Source organism: Vipera ursinii (assembly GCF_947247035.1).
Source record: "Vipera ursinii genome assembly, chromosome: 1".
NCBI classification, from domain to species: domain Eukaryota; kingdom Metazoa; phylum Chordata; class Lepidosauria; order Squamata; family Viperidae; genus Vipera; species Vipera ursinii.
Genome location: NC_139512.1, coordinates 301,414,634 through 301,429,184, shown reverse-complemented (window position 1 = coordinate 301,429,184; position 14,551 = coordinate 301,414,634). Strand labels below are relative to the sequence as shown.

The window sequence follows — 14,551 nt, the reverse complement described above, 5'->3', positions numbered from 1 at the left end:
TTCAGTTTGGATCCTGGCAAATTCCTTTGGCACATGTATAGCTCTGCTTTTCGGTTTCTCTGCTACTAATGGAAAAAAATCACAAAACTGTAACTTTAAAATTAGCATTCAAGATATTGCTACATTTTCTTTCCCACAGAACTTCTTTAAATTTCAAGTTACAACTCAGTCAGGAATGCAAGATCTAGCCACGTAAGAAATTAGGAGGAAACCTAATCAATACTTAAAGCATTAATGCCAATTTTCTGAAGGGACACCAGTTTTTGTGAATGAGCTTGCAGCTGATAAATTATGTGAACTCTTTTGTTTGTGCTATATACTAAAGTCAGCTACAGATTGAAAACTGCTTCACAATTAAGCATCTTAGAATGCTTCCTTCACTTCTGTATATTCAAAGACTAACATTGCAAGATCAAATCTGGGTCGGGCACCAGGGCCAGAGGCTTAGTCTCCTGAGCTTTCAGACTCATGCTGGAGCCTATCCTCAGGGAACTTCTGTCTACCAGAATGTGTGTTTTGGGCTATTCTGTGTGTGCTATTTATGTGGTGCCCGGTTGGGTGTGGCTTCTTATTGGTTAATTGAGGTATTGATGGCCAGCTATTAAGCCATTGTGCTGCCAAGTCCATGGCTCCTAAGTACCTGATAAAGCTAGTATTGCAGACCATTGCTGACATGCAAAAAGAGAATCAACTATTTTCAGCATACTTCATTATATTCTTTTTCTCAGAATTGCCCATAGAGCATTCAAGACACCTGAAGTTCAACAAATTTCAGTTTGCATTGCAGGTAAGATTCGAGTACCCGTAAAGTGGGAGTGGAATAGTTCTATTAGCATTTTTCATTATCTTGGCAAGCAGGGAACAGACAGATAGGTAGAAAATAAATTATATTTCAAAATCTCTTGTAGTGATCCCAAGAAAGTACCATACCATTTCAGAATAGTATATTGGGGAGCACTTAGAATGTTGTTTTAGATACAGGTGGATTCAGTCTCATGAAACATGAAACTTCTTGGGTGTGTTTGATCATTCATATCTCTTGCAATATTAAAGTGAATAGAATAGAATAGAATCCTACTGGACATTCATTTAAATATGAGCCAGCAGTGTGCTGCAGCTGCCCAAAAAGCCAACACAGTGCTAGGCTGCATTAACAGAGGGATACAATCAAGATCACGTGAATGTAGTTATCCCAGACTCCAAAAGACCTTTTTGATTCCTATATTAAAAGTTACAAAGTTCTGCATTCTTGAGTTGTAGTGATAAATCTCTTTACACTTGTATATAACAAGACTTGTCTTTTATAATTGTCCTTGCTTCAAGATAAAACCTCTGCCTTCCCCCAATTATAATTATGAAGTCTGCATTCCTATGATAAACCTTTGTCTCCTGCTTCATTTATAACAAGACTTGTCTCCTGTATTTGTCCTTGCTTTACAACTCTTGTCTTCTCTGTTAACATTTGTATAAGATAGCTATGCATTATTGTTTCCTGTAATGACCTTTGCCCTCTTCATTAGCAGTTCTCTGTTAGCATAAGCTATGCTTTATTGTTTCCTGTGATGACTTTTGCTCTCTTCATTAGCAGTTGTATACAATGAGTTATGTTTTCCTTTGACCTTCCTCATGAGTGTGTTTCCCCCTCCCTGATGAAACAGCCTAATAAAAAGAGGGTTTGCGAAGCTGTTCGGGGGCAAAAACATCTACCCCGGGCACTCTGTGCTCTCTCACCTTGAACAAACTTGTGTTGGTGCCTCAGTTTGTCCTAGGACTCTGTTCCTGAGCTATCGCAGTTCCCAAGTGTGACCGTTGGAACGTCCGGCACACTGGGTCGGTGGCAAAGGGCAAAATCCTTCCATATTCAAGGTGTTCACCCTTGCGAGGGTCCCTCTAAATTCTCACCCCTGTCACGGGGCTCTAAGAGTTGAGGCCAGAACCCTGATCAATCGCTCAGCGCAACAACTGGGGGCTCGTCTGTTGGATCGCGGCTTCAACTCCACAGTACGACTCCTGTCCAGGGGTGTACTGCCTGCATTCCTGTTCTCACGCACCTCGGAAAAGGCTTTTACTCGTGAGTAATGGGCTCCCGACTTGTGAAGTGTTAATACCACTTTACAATGCCTTGGTAAGGCCACACTTGGAATCCTGCATCCAGTTTTGGTAACCATGATGTAAAAAAGATGTTGAGACTGTAGAAAGAGTACAGAGAAGAGCAACAAAGATGATTAGGTGATTGGAGGCTAAAACATATAAGGAACAGTTGCTGGAATTAGGTATGTCTAGTTTAATGAAGAGAAGGATGTGGGGGGAGATATGATAGCAGTGTTCCAATATCTCAGGGGCTGCCACAAAGAAGAGGGAGTCAAGCTATTTTTCAAAGCACCTGAAGGCAGGACAAGAAGCAACAGATGGAAACTAGTCAAGGAGAGAAGCAATCTAGATCTAAGGAGAAACTTCCTGACAGTTAGAACAATTAACCACTGAACAACCTGCTTCCAGAAGCGGTGAATACTCCAACACAGGAAGTTTTTAAAAAGAGACTAGACCATCATTTGTCTGAAATGGTATAGGGTTTCCTGCCTGAGCAGGGGGTTGGACTAGATGGCCTCCAAGGTCCCTTCCAACTTTATTATTGGAATAGAATAGAATAGAATAGAATAGAATAGAATAGAATAGAATAGAATAGAATAGAATAGAATAGAATAGAATAAATACTTTATTGGCCAAGTGTGGTTGGACAAACAAGGAATTTGTCTGTGGTGCATAAGCTCTCAGTGTACATACAAGTAATAGTGAAGATGCATATAGAATGAATCAGAAGCCTATTGCATCTTATTTATTTATTTATTTATTTATTTATTTTTATAAACCGCCCTTCTCCCGAGGGACTCGGGGCGGTGTACAGAGTAAGGTAGGTATACAGATTGAACAATAGTGAAAAACAATAGTAAAAACAACTGAGACCCCAATTAGAGCTATCAGGCCAGGCCGGACTGCTGGAATCGCGCCGGATGGTGCGGAGGTCGGGGGCCATCCAGATTTCGGTTGGCAAGCAGTTCCAGAGGGCTGGCGCACCCACTGAGAATGCCCTCTCCCTGGGGGCCACCAGCCGACATTCCTTGAGCGGTGGCACCCTGAGGAGGCCCTCTCTGTGGAAGCGCACAGGACGGAGGGGTGTTGATGTTGGCAGAAGGTGCTCCCGTAGGTAGTCCGGACCCATGCCATGTAGGGCTTTGTATGTCATTGTTAGCACCTTGAATTTCACTCGGAAGGCAACCGGAAGCCAGTGCTGCTCACAGAGGAGAGGTGTGATATGGGAGTATCGGGAGGCCCCCAAAAGTGTCCGTGCCGCTGCACTTTGCACCAGTTGAAGCTTCCGAGTGGATCTCAAGGGCAGCCCCATGTAGAGAGTGTTACAGTAGTCTAGGCGAGAAGTCACAAGGGCATGGGTGACTGTACGTAAGGCATCCAGGTCCAGATAAGGTCGTAGTTGGCGCACCAGTCGAACCCGGGAGAAGGCCCCCTTGGTCACAGCTCCTATGTGATCTTCCAGGGATAGCTGCGAGTCTAGGAGGACACCCAGGTTGCGGGCCCTATCAACAGGGGGTAGTAACTCATCCCCGATGTTAAGGGGTGGAATGATCTGAGTATCCTGGCTTGCCAGTACGTACAGCCATTCAGTCTTGTCTGGGTTGAGTTGAAGCCTGTTCCTCCCCATCCATTCCCGGATGGATGGGGGACATCACGTCGAGGGCGTCACTGATGCTGTTTGGAGTTGAGATGAAAAGCTGGGTGTCATCAGCATACTGATGGTACCCTACTCCAAAGCTACGAATGATCTCACCCAGCGGTTTCATGTAGATGTTGAACAGGAGAGGCGAGAGGACTGACCCCTGAGGGACTCCGCAAACGAGAGGCCTCGGGGTCGACTTCTGTCCCCCTGCCAGCACCGACTGCGAGCGACCCTGGAGAAAGGAGGAGAACCAACGCAGAACCATGCCTCCCACTCCCAGTCCCCTGAGGCGCCGCAGCAAGATACCATGGTCGATGGTATCGAAAGCCGCCGAAAGGTCTAATAAGACTAGGACAGAGGAATGGCCCCTGTCCTGGGCTCTCCAGAGATCATTCATCAGAGCGACCAATGCCGTCTCTGTGCTGTAGCCCGGCCTGAAGCCCGATTGGCACGGGTCTAGATAAACCGCTTCATCCAGGACCTGAGGAAGTTGATGCACCACCACGCTCTCAACAACCTTCGCAAGGAAGCGAAGATTGGAGACTGGACGAAAGTTATTCAATGAGGTTGGGTCCAAGGTGGGCTTCTTGAGGAGAGGTCTCACCACCGCCTCCTTCAAGGCGGTGGGGAAGTGACCCTCACTCAGAGAAGCAGAGATGACCGCCAGAAACCAGCCTCGTGTCCCCTCTCGAGCCGCATAAGCCAGCCAGGAAGGGCACGGGTCCAGTAAGCATGTGGATGAGCTCAACCTCCTCATAGTCCTGTCCACTTCCTTCGGAGTCACAGGATCAAATTCCTCCCAGATGACGTCGACAAGACTGTCCATGTCCTGTTCTTCCAACTCTGCCCAGTTGGAGTCCAGGCCGGTTCGAATCCGAGCGATTTTATCCAACAGATATTGACCGAATTCCTCGGCTCGACCGTGCAAGGGTTCCTCCCTCACCTTTGGTTCAGTAGGGAGCGAGTCACACTGAACAAGGCAGCCGGGCGATTATCTGCGGACGCGATGAGGGTGGAAATGTAGTTGGATTTTGCCACCCTTATCGCTGCGAGATAAGACCTGGTGAGGATTCTTAGTCGCAATCGGTCGGATTCGGATCGACTGGATCTCCAACGGCTCTCTAGGCCCCGTCTCTGACGCTTCATCTCCCGGAGCTCCGCAGTGAACCATGGGGCTCGCTGGGATCTGCGCCGGGTCAGAGGCCGCAGGGGTATAACTCGGTCCAGAGCCTCCGTGGCTGCCTTTTCCCAGGCTTCCACTAAGGCATCCGCCGAGCTGTGAGCAGGGAGTGCATGTGGGTCCCCAAGCGCTGCCTGGAACCTATCAGGGTCCATTAGGCGCCTAGGGCGGTACCATCTGGTTGGCACCGTGCACCCATGGCGGGGGGTGGCAAAGGGGAAGTCTAGCCGTAGGAGGTGATGATCGGTCCATGACAGGGGCGTAACGGTCGTGGCGCCCCCACCGATATCATCACGCCACCGTCCAGACAAGAACACCAAGTCGGGGGTGTGGCCTCCCTCATGAGTCGGTCCAGAAATTATTTGCGACAGGTCCATGGCCGCCATGGAAGCCATGAACTCCCGAGCTAGTTCGGACGATCCTCCCTGGGACGGTAGGTTAAAGTCGCCCAAGACCATGAGTTTTGGGAATTCAACCACCAACCCTGAGAGGACATCGAGTAGCTTGGGCAGGGCTTCCGCTGTACGATTAGGTGGTAGGTACGCCAGCAGCAGGCCCAACTGCACCCCCGGGCCGTATCTCAGAAGGAGAGACTCACACCTGACTATCTGAGGGACGGTGGTCTCTCGCGGGCTAAGGGACTCCCTGATGATTACTGCCACTCCCCCGCCCCTCCCATGGGCCCGAGGCTGGTGCAGCACCTGGAAACCTGGCGGGCAGAGGTCAACCAGAGGGACACCACCCTTTGGGCCCAGCCAGGTTTCCGTGATGCAAGCCAGGTCCACGTGCTCGCTCTCCACTAGGTCACGAACGAGGTGAGCCTTGTTAGCTACGGACCTGGCATTTAGGTAGACCAGCCTGAGCATAGGAGGCTGCACACCTTCGCTCCCGGGTCCTCGGGGGAAGTACAGAGGGTCGGAGCGTCTCACCACTTGTACAGAGCGGAGATGACTCTCCCGGTGATGATACGGCCCTCTGCTTGTGCACCTTCTGCCGTTCCCCACCATCCTGGGAATTGGCTGTTCGTCAGCTCGCCACTGAGCTTTGTCGGCGACTGGTCCTCGTTCTCCACCTTCGCGAATGGTCGTAGGCCTGGCCTGCGCTATGGTAGCTGGAAGGCCCGCCTTCCCCGAACAACCATAGTCTTTTCCCGCCCCCCTCCCAGGACCCACTCTGGGTGAAGCATACCCCATAGAGCTCTCACCTCTATGGGGCTACAGGTGTAAGGTCAAGCCACTCTGCCACCGTGGCTTGCACCCAGGCCCATCATGTCCTGTGGGGAGAGGGAGGGCAGGGGGGTTGAGAGCTGGTGGAGGCAAGATGATGATGGCCTCGGTGGTCTAGTCGCCGCTATATCCACTGGTCAGCTGCATCGTGGTGTCTTTTGGTTGAAGATCGGCACAGAGACACCGTCGGCACCCCGGGTGCGGGCCGGAGACGCCACGCCGCGTCTAGTAGTGCTGCCGTCGAGGGTTCTTGGTAAAGGTGGTCGACCGGGGTCTGGAGAAGCTTACACTGCTGACGCTTTCGCTGCTGCTCCGCTGCATAGCTGCTCCCCGGATCCGCTGGTCCGCGGCGTCTCCCTGATGTGGATCGGAAGTGCCGCCGCCTAGGGCTAGGTCAAGGTGGTCGAGGAAGGACGAGGCGCTGGCCCTCACTCAAGACGGCTGCAGCGGTTCTGGGGGTGGGCTGGAGACGCCAGGCCATTGCTGCAAGCGCCGCTGTCAAAGGCCCCTCAGAGGTGGTCGATTGAGCCCGCATAGCCGGTCTGCGGCGTCTCCTTGATCCCATGGAGACGCCGCCGCTATTCAGGAGCAGGCCAGGAGGTCGAGGCAGAGCAGCGACTCCAGTCCTGCTCAGGGTGGTTGCAGCGGCTGCCACTTCCGCCACCTAGCTGATCCATCTGATCCGCGGCGCCTTTCTTGATCTTCGCAGATGCCGCCGTTGCCCAGGGGGCATATCAGGGAGCCGAGGAAGGGCGGAGATGCCGGCCCCACTCCGGATGGCTGCAGCAGCTGCAGCGGCTCAGGGGCGGGTCGGAGGCGCCACACCGCCACTGCCTCCGCCGGTGTTCAGGCCCGTGGGGAGACAACAGACTAGGGCCCCGCGGAGCTCTCACCACCGCCGTTGCTGACGATGCCGCTGCCTCCGCCACCCAGCTGGTCCGCGGCGCCTCCGTTGATCGCTCGGAGACGCCGCCGCTGCCCGGGAGTCGATCAGGGGGCCGGGGCAGAGCAGAGCTGCCGGCCCCTCTTGGATGGCTGCAATGGCTGTAGTGGCTTAGGGGTGGGCCGGAGACACCTCGCCGCCACTGCCACCGACGCTGTTAGGCTCCTGGGACAGATGATCCGACTGGGGGCTGGAGAGCTGTCGCCGCTGCTGCTGTTGTCTTCGTTGTCGGCGCCTCCGCCGAACAGCTGATCTGCGGAGACGCCGCCCTTGCCCGGCAGTAGAACAAGCGGTAGAGGCAGGGCGGAGGCGTTGGCCCCATTTACAACGGCCGCCAACGGCCCAGGCGGCGGGGCGGAGATGTCCCGGTGCCCCTACGGCTGATTCGGGAGGCAGCGGGCGGCACAATTGCCCAGCTCATCTGCCCGAACTTCTGACCCCACCCCAGGGGTCCGTTGACATCCCTGGGGGGCTCCTGGGGGGACGCCTTACCATTGGGGCTACGGAGCTCTCCCCAGCGCGTCCGCCATCTTTGGAGCCGGCAAAAAATCCCTTAATTAGGAAATTGTGTGAAAAAATAGCTAACATAGTCATTAGTAGCACAATACTCTATTGATTTGTCTATATCTTAGTTTAAAACCTTTCGAGTATATAGTTATCTCCATGTCTCTTGCTAACACTATACATTACATAGATCATACAGCATGTGAAGAAATTCATTATCAATGACCCACATGTTCCAATGCTGAGTTTCATTCAATGATCTGAGTTCTACCATTATGACAGGGGAGACAAACTTTTCCTTTAATTTTCTCCATTTCATGATCAACTTAAGCCCATTGTCCTAGGTCCCCAATACTAGGTCCCCAGTATTGAATTCTTTCTGGGACTGAATGTAATCTACAGCATTTATGTGATGTAAGAACTGTAAAATAACCAGGATCCTGGAAAAATAAAGATTATTCATAATAATTCAAGCATTTACATTAGAATAGATCTACCATGACTGTGAGGTGTTTCACCAGCTTGTTCTTGATCAAGAGTCTGATCTGTATTCAGACTGACAACATCTCTTATTTGTACAGGCTGTAAAGTGATTGGGAACCCCTTCAAGATCATATAAAGGGCATTTTCATTAGACTAATCAACTGCACCTGGTTGCATTAATCCAGCCTTTGGGCAAGAGAAGATTACTGAGCGCTCTTTTGATGCTGAGAGACATCACTCTGGTGAATAATTCATAGTCTCCCATGAACTGCTGCAGGTGCTCTTGCACTTGAAGAAATCAAAGCAGAGCTGGGGGAAAAAGTGCATGCTGAATTGGGATCATTATTTAACTCTGAAAAATAGAATTATGCAAAATAGCTTTATCATTTTGGAAACTTAAAAAGGAGGAGAGCTAAAACTATTCAAAGCATTCTTGGAGAAAGTCTTCAAGGAATTGAATGCTTGCTTATGCTGATCTTGAGATGGGATAAGACTGAACGGCTTAATAAGCTTTTCAATGCCATTTTCTTTGGCTTTGTAGATTGTGTTTCTTCCTAATTGGCATTAGTCATCCAAGGTCATGTTCAGTCCTTTTAGGTGACCGTGCAGTAGTATTTTGCCTTGGAACTGACTTACAACTGCATTTGTCTTTGGAATTTCAGATCCCAAAGAAAGTTTAGAAATGAAATACAATGAGAACACATTGCAGTTGGCCATAAGCCAATTTGTAAAATGCAGTGCATAACAGGAATTGTCCTGTTCCAAGCGCAACAAACTAGCTGTGGGCTTCTTATCCTAATTAGCTTAAATCCTTCTTTCTGGTTGACATCTGTTAAGGCAGAAGCAAGAGACATAAGCACTCTTAATCTCCTAGCTCAGTTGAAAATGCCACAGATATTTTTCATAAGGGAAATTGTTCAAGGGGAGAATACACAGACCAAGCTGGGACTGGAGTTTTCTTAATAAGCAGGCAATCTGCAAAGCAGTGGTTCTTCAAGATGCTTTCCTCAAAAAATGCCAGCTCCCAACATCAGCTAAACTTGTGAGTTTTCATTTTTTTTTCATCTTTGCTTAATTTATTGGCTATCTTTCAGTGGTAAAGAAACTTGGGAAGACAGAGCACAATGGGTTGTACTCCTTCACGTAGTGATATTGTTAAGAATCCTGAAACAAAGTTGATGGATAAAAGAATTACATTAGTTGACCAAGGAGGTGGAGGGTTTTCATTTCCTTTGCTGATCAAAGGCTCCTCTTCTCGTGATACTGAAGGAATAAGACAGGAGGAGGCTCAGTTTAAAGTTCACTTCTTCAAAAATTTATCAAATGAAGAGAAGGATGTTAATTTCTATTCCTCATCTGAGGATCCTTTGCTATCTGAGCTGGACCAGGAAGAGAAAGAAATTGAAATGATAGCCTCAGAGACTGAGATAGCCATTTCTGAATCAAAGAAGTTAAACAAAGACAAACACATGGCAGAAGCAATTATGATTAAAAAGCAAAAAAGTTGTGAGTCAGAAAAGGTTGATGCTACCATCGGAGATAAAAGTGAAAGCAGCAAAAATCAAAAACCCAAAAATGGGAAGAAGCAAAGGAACAGGCAGGGAAAACCAGGGCGTCCTTGCAAAATTAAAGAGAAATCCAGTCCTTCTGCAGGTCAGCCTGAGAAAAAGATAGATTTCCCAGATGCTCTTGTTAAGGCCCATCAAAACGCATATGCATATCTCAATCCTAATATTGCCAAATATGAGGCTATGTTATCCATGACAGATCAGGTTACTGAAACACAACTAATTGTGCAACAGTTGGTGAACTTTTTGCTCTTTCGTTTTGATGGAATCAACCACCTTTTAGAAGAAATTACTGAAGATGGAGAAGATCTGCTCAAAGAAGTGGGAGAAAACCTGGTTTGGCCAGCTGGCAAAGAAAATCCAAAAGAGCAGCCAGATCTTTTGCAACAATTACTACAATACACTGTCAACAAAATGCAGTTGTTAAATGGAACTGTGGCCTCTTTAGCCTCCGATGTCCTGCAGGAGTCTTGCAACTTTTTGCAGTCTGCAAGTACCAGCTTAGAAGAAAAAATGAAAACAAAGCGACATCTTGATGAACGCTTGGTCAGGATAATAAAGAATCTTGAAGAATCTGCAGTTGGATCTTCCCATCATTACCTTGATGATATGACTCTTTATTCTGAAGATAGTGGAATAGGCATTGACAATGAATCAGTGAAAGATCTGAATATTATTGATAGGCATGGAATGGAAACAAATTGTGAGACCATTCATAAATGTCCATGCAACTCCAGGGATGGTATAAGCATGTCCCAAGACTGTGTGTTGGAAAAACAGTTGAAGAATATATCTTACTCACCTCCACAGACAAGGAATGTAATATCATCATCTGAGGTAGTAGCATCAAAAAGTAGATCTGCTTTTTTCCAACATCAAAATATCTTGGAAACCTTTAACTCTGGGCACTGTGATAGAACCCAGGAAAGTAATAGCTTCAAACAGAATGAATTGGGTAGCATTGACTCCACAAATGAAGACAGTAGTGCCAACAGTTTAACTGAGGAAGAATGTGACTCTATAAGTCTGTCTGAAAAAGAAAAAAATGCTTTAACTAAAAGATCTATATCTTTTCCTGCAGCAAGAGAGAATAGACAGAAGTCTTCTACCAAACAAATAGATAGCGCAGATAATGAGATGATTCTCAAAATGAAAGAGGCCATTAGCGAAAAGATAAAATTTGTTCCAGCTAAATGTTGGCAAAGGGCATGGATGGAAGATGAAAATGGAAAAGAATTTCCGAGACCTAGTACAGGTTCTGGGGGCCATAAGACACGGATTAAACAGAAACGGACTAGGTCTGAGGTGTCTCTCAAAAGTCATGCTGAGGACCCAACTCTTTTGGAACTTCAAAGAACTCAAAAAGATCTTGACAGAAGGCTAGAATTATTTTATCAATTAAATGGAAAAGAGGAAATCAATGATACATTGGAAATATTGAATACAAAAGAACTGTCTGACCCAGAATATTTTGAGCATGTTACTCACAGAACTTCCACTAATAAACTGAAAGCATCTCTTGCTAAAAATTTCAATATACTGCCTGATCCTTCATGTAGATACAATGAAAATGTAAAATGTAAAAAATCGATCACAACTGGCATGTCTTCAAAAGATTTGATAGCTAAAAAAGAACATTCTTCTGGGACCCCCAAACCAAACACTCCATGTAAATCTGTGAAAAAGTTAATTGAAACATTTAGCCCACCTGAAAGTCTGGTGAAACCCTCAAGCTTAAGAACATTGGGCCCAATAAAATGTGTCAGAAAGTTTGGACTTCAAAGCATTTCTCCCAACCTTCCACTTCCCAAAGGATTTGTGCCCTTAAATCACAAACATAAAGTTTCACCATTAGAAGTTACCAGTTGCAAAAACATCAGAACTAGACATTGTACTCTTAGTGATAATAGTTCAATGGAACTTGCAAGTGGCTATGATACAAATGAGGATTCTAGTGAGATTGATATAGAAAACCTACCTCCTCCACCACCTGAAATGTTAATGGAAATTTTACATGAATCAACTGAATCTTCAGGAGATATAAAAATGGAAGAAAGCTATTTGGAAGTAGCTGATAAGATTGCCAGAGCAGATGAACAGTCCACCACCAAGAAAATGACACAGATTTCTCCACGGATGAAACTTTCCCTCTTTTCACTTGACTTGTTACCAAATAAGAATCTCAGCAATTCCCCAGCTGTCAACAAAGCACCAAATAATGGGGTAGATACCATACCAAATAAATGTTTTTTGGAGTTGAATGCAACTCATATGTCTGATTGCCGCAAAAGGGAAGATGAAATGGAAAAAGTTGCAGATCTATATAAACAGTCTCGTAAAATAATACCTCTTACACATCCTAAAGAGACATCAGAGCCAAATGGGAGCAATCTGGGAAACATGAGTAACAGTGAAGGTCCTTTACCTGAAAAGCAAACTTCTCCTGATTTATTAAAGAAAAATGAGAAAACATCAAGTTTCATCAGCCGAGTATCCCCAGTAAAAATACCACCTTCCTCACCTCCCAATCAGAAGAGATTTCCAAGCCCACCACTTAATTACAGAGCTATTAATCAAGTTTCTTCTTCCATTCTACATCAGCAACCTAGTCCCTCAACTCACTCCAGGTCAACAAGTTCCCCAGTACAGAGGAAAGTGATTTCCCTACTTCCTCAGCAAAATCTCTCTAATCCTCCAGTGATACGCAAACAACAAAGCTCCCAGAATCAAAAGGTGTCCAATCTACCATGCCATGATCAAGAAGCAAGCCCACCACCTTTTGCAACTACTCCTTCTCCATCCATTTCCCCATCTCAGTTTCATAGATGTTTACAAAACAATATGGATTCCAAGGATGAGCCACATTCTGCCTCCTCAAAGGTTGTTGGCAATGCTCACTCAATATTTTGTCTAGCTACTTCTTCTTTATTTGAAGCCAAGCCAGTGATGTCATCAAACATCAACCCAATGGGAGTGTCTATGGCCCAGCCTGAAGTCTCAACATCTGTAAGGAGAAATAGCATGCAGCTCAGGCAACTTGTGGATCAACAGAGGATGATCAGCAGTGCCGCTAGTCCTCAGCCTTGCCTCAGAAGGAGCTTCTCTGACCACAGGCCTGGATTCCAGCTTCCACTGCCAGTTTTTGTTACAGCAGAGAGCGACCCTGTGCTTAACCAAGCAAGGTAAGAAGTCTTAATATCAAAGCCTTTTAATTGCATTTAGATGTATAGTCTGATAGTCAGAATCCTCATGGTTTATAATTCATAGCTCTTTTCTGACAAGCCACTGTTCCAGTGAGTAAAGGCTTATAGAATAGGGGCACATCTCCTTGTGTTATACCTGCACATTGTTTTTAATAGTACATAATCATCCTGCCCTAATTTCTGATATATTCTGAGAACACAGGCAGTGTGACATTAGCTTTGGCCAGGCTGCTTCCTTATTGAGTTTCCATGTGATGCTATTGTGAGAACTATTTCAAATGTTCTCATCTCTGAAACTGACTAGCTGGCTATAGTTCTTTTCTGGGTAGCTACATTTCACAAAGTTATGCTGAAGCTAACAGCTCTGAACCAGTTGAAGAAAAGGTAGTGTGCTGATATAATAAACAGGTTTGCAAAGGGAGAAATTTTGCTTATTACTTGATAATATTCTTCTTTTAGTTATCTCTACTGGCCTAGGTGTTTTAAATATATTTAATAGTCTAAATTCTTCTTGGTAGTCTTACTATTTTACCATGGCTGATGAAGCGTGCTGAGTTTTCTTGTGTTTCTTTACTCATTGTTATTGATTGTTCTGGAATCTCTTCATGTGAAAAATTGTTCCAGTATTTAAAAATCTAAGAATCTTAATAGAGCTGCAATTGAAACTGAGCAAACAGTATATGATGCAGCTGCTAAAAAGATCAGCACAGTCCTTGGCTGTATCTGCAAAAGCATTAAATGCAGACCATGAAAGGTAACTGTTCTTCTTTGTGGGGTTAGGCCACACTTAGAATATGATGACCAGGATAGTTAAGGACTTGGGCAGATTTAAAGGAGAAATCTAAGAGGATATATAATAGTTGTCCAGGAATATCTTAAAGTTTGTCACCTGCAGAAGAGAGAAAAGTTATTCTCTGTTGCAACCAAGAAAATAAGGACTAGCAGATTGAAATTAAAAAGAAGATATATTTATGCTCAGCAACAGTAGGAATTTCCTAACCAGCATTGCTGGAGAAGGGAAGAGTATACCAAGATTTGCAGTGGCCCCTTTCTTAATTGTAGGCTTTCAAATAGGAGGTGAAGAAGATACTTTAGTGGATCCTGAGTTAAAGAGTAGGTTGAGCTAGATCAGTGTTTCTCAACCTCAAGAACTTTAAGGTGCATGGACTTAAGTTCCCAGAATTCCCCAGCATACTGGCTAGGAAATTCTGAGGTTTCGAGTCTATATAACTTAAAGTTGCTGAGATTGAGAAATGCTGTACTATATGATGCACAATATATAGCCTCTTCCAACTTGTACATTATATGATTGTATGCATTTAAATTTACCAAATCATGTTAATGTGACAAAGCAGGCACAATATTATTAATAATGGAGGCTCTACTCATTCATTATTATGCCTCTGTTTATACAACCAATCCTTGGTTATATAAATAGAGGCATAGAGTCAAAAATCATGTAAAGTATTAGTACTGCTTTATAAAGCCCTAATAAGGCCACATCTGGAATCACAAAACCACATCCAGTTTTGGTCACCACATTACAAAAAAGATGTTGAGACTTTGGAAAAGTGCAAAGAAGAGCAACTAAGATGATTAAAGGCCTGGAGACTACAATGTATGAAGAACGGTTGCAGGATTTGGGTTGGCCAGTCTAGAGAAAAGAAGGACTAGGGGTGCCATGATGGCAGTATTCCAGTATTTGAGGGGC

The 14,551-nt window shown here is 45.8% G+C and overlaps 1 protein-coding gene across 1 annotated transcript; it reads left to right on the top strand.

The window, feature by feature from the left end:
* Nucleotides 1-9,193: 9,193 nt before the first annotated feature.
* PCARE (photoreceptor cilium actin regulator) lies at nucleotides 9,194-12,823 on the top strand (the record flags this gene model as incomplete). The annotated part of the gene is made up of 1 exon (XM_083376663.1): nucleotides 9,194-12,823. One exon carries the CDS (start codon nucleotides 9,194-9,196, stop codon nucleotides 12,821-12,823), a length of 3,630 nt encoding a protein of 1,209 aa, XP_083232789.1.
* Nucleotides 12,824-14,551: the final 1,728 nt, after the last annotated feature.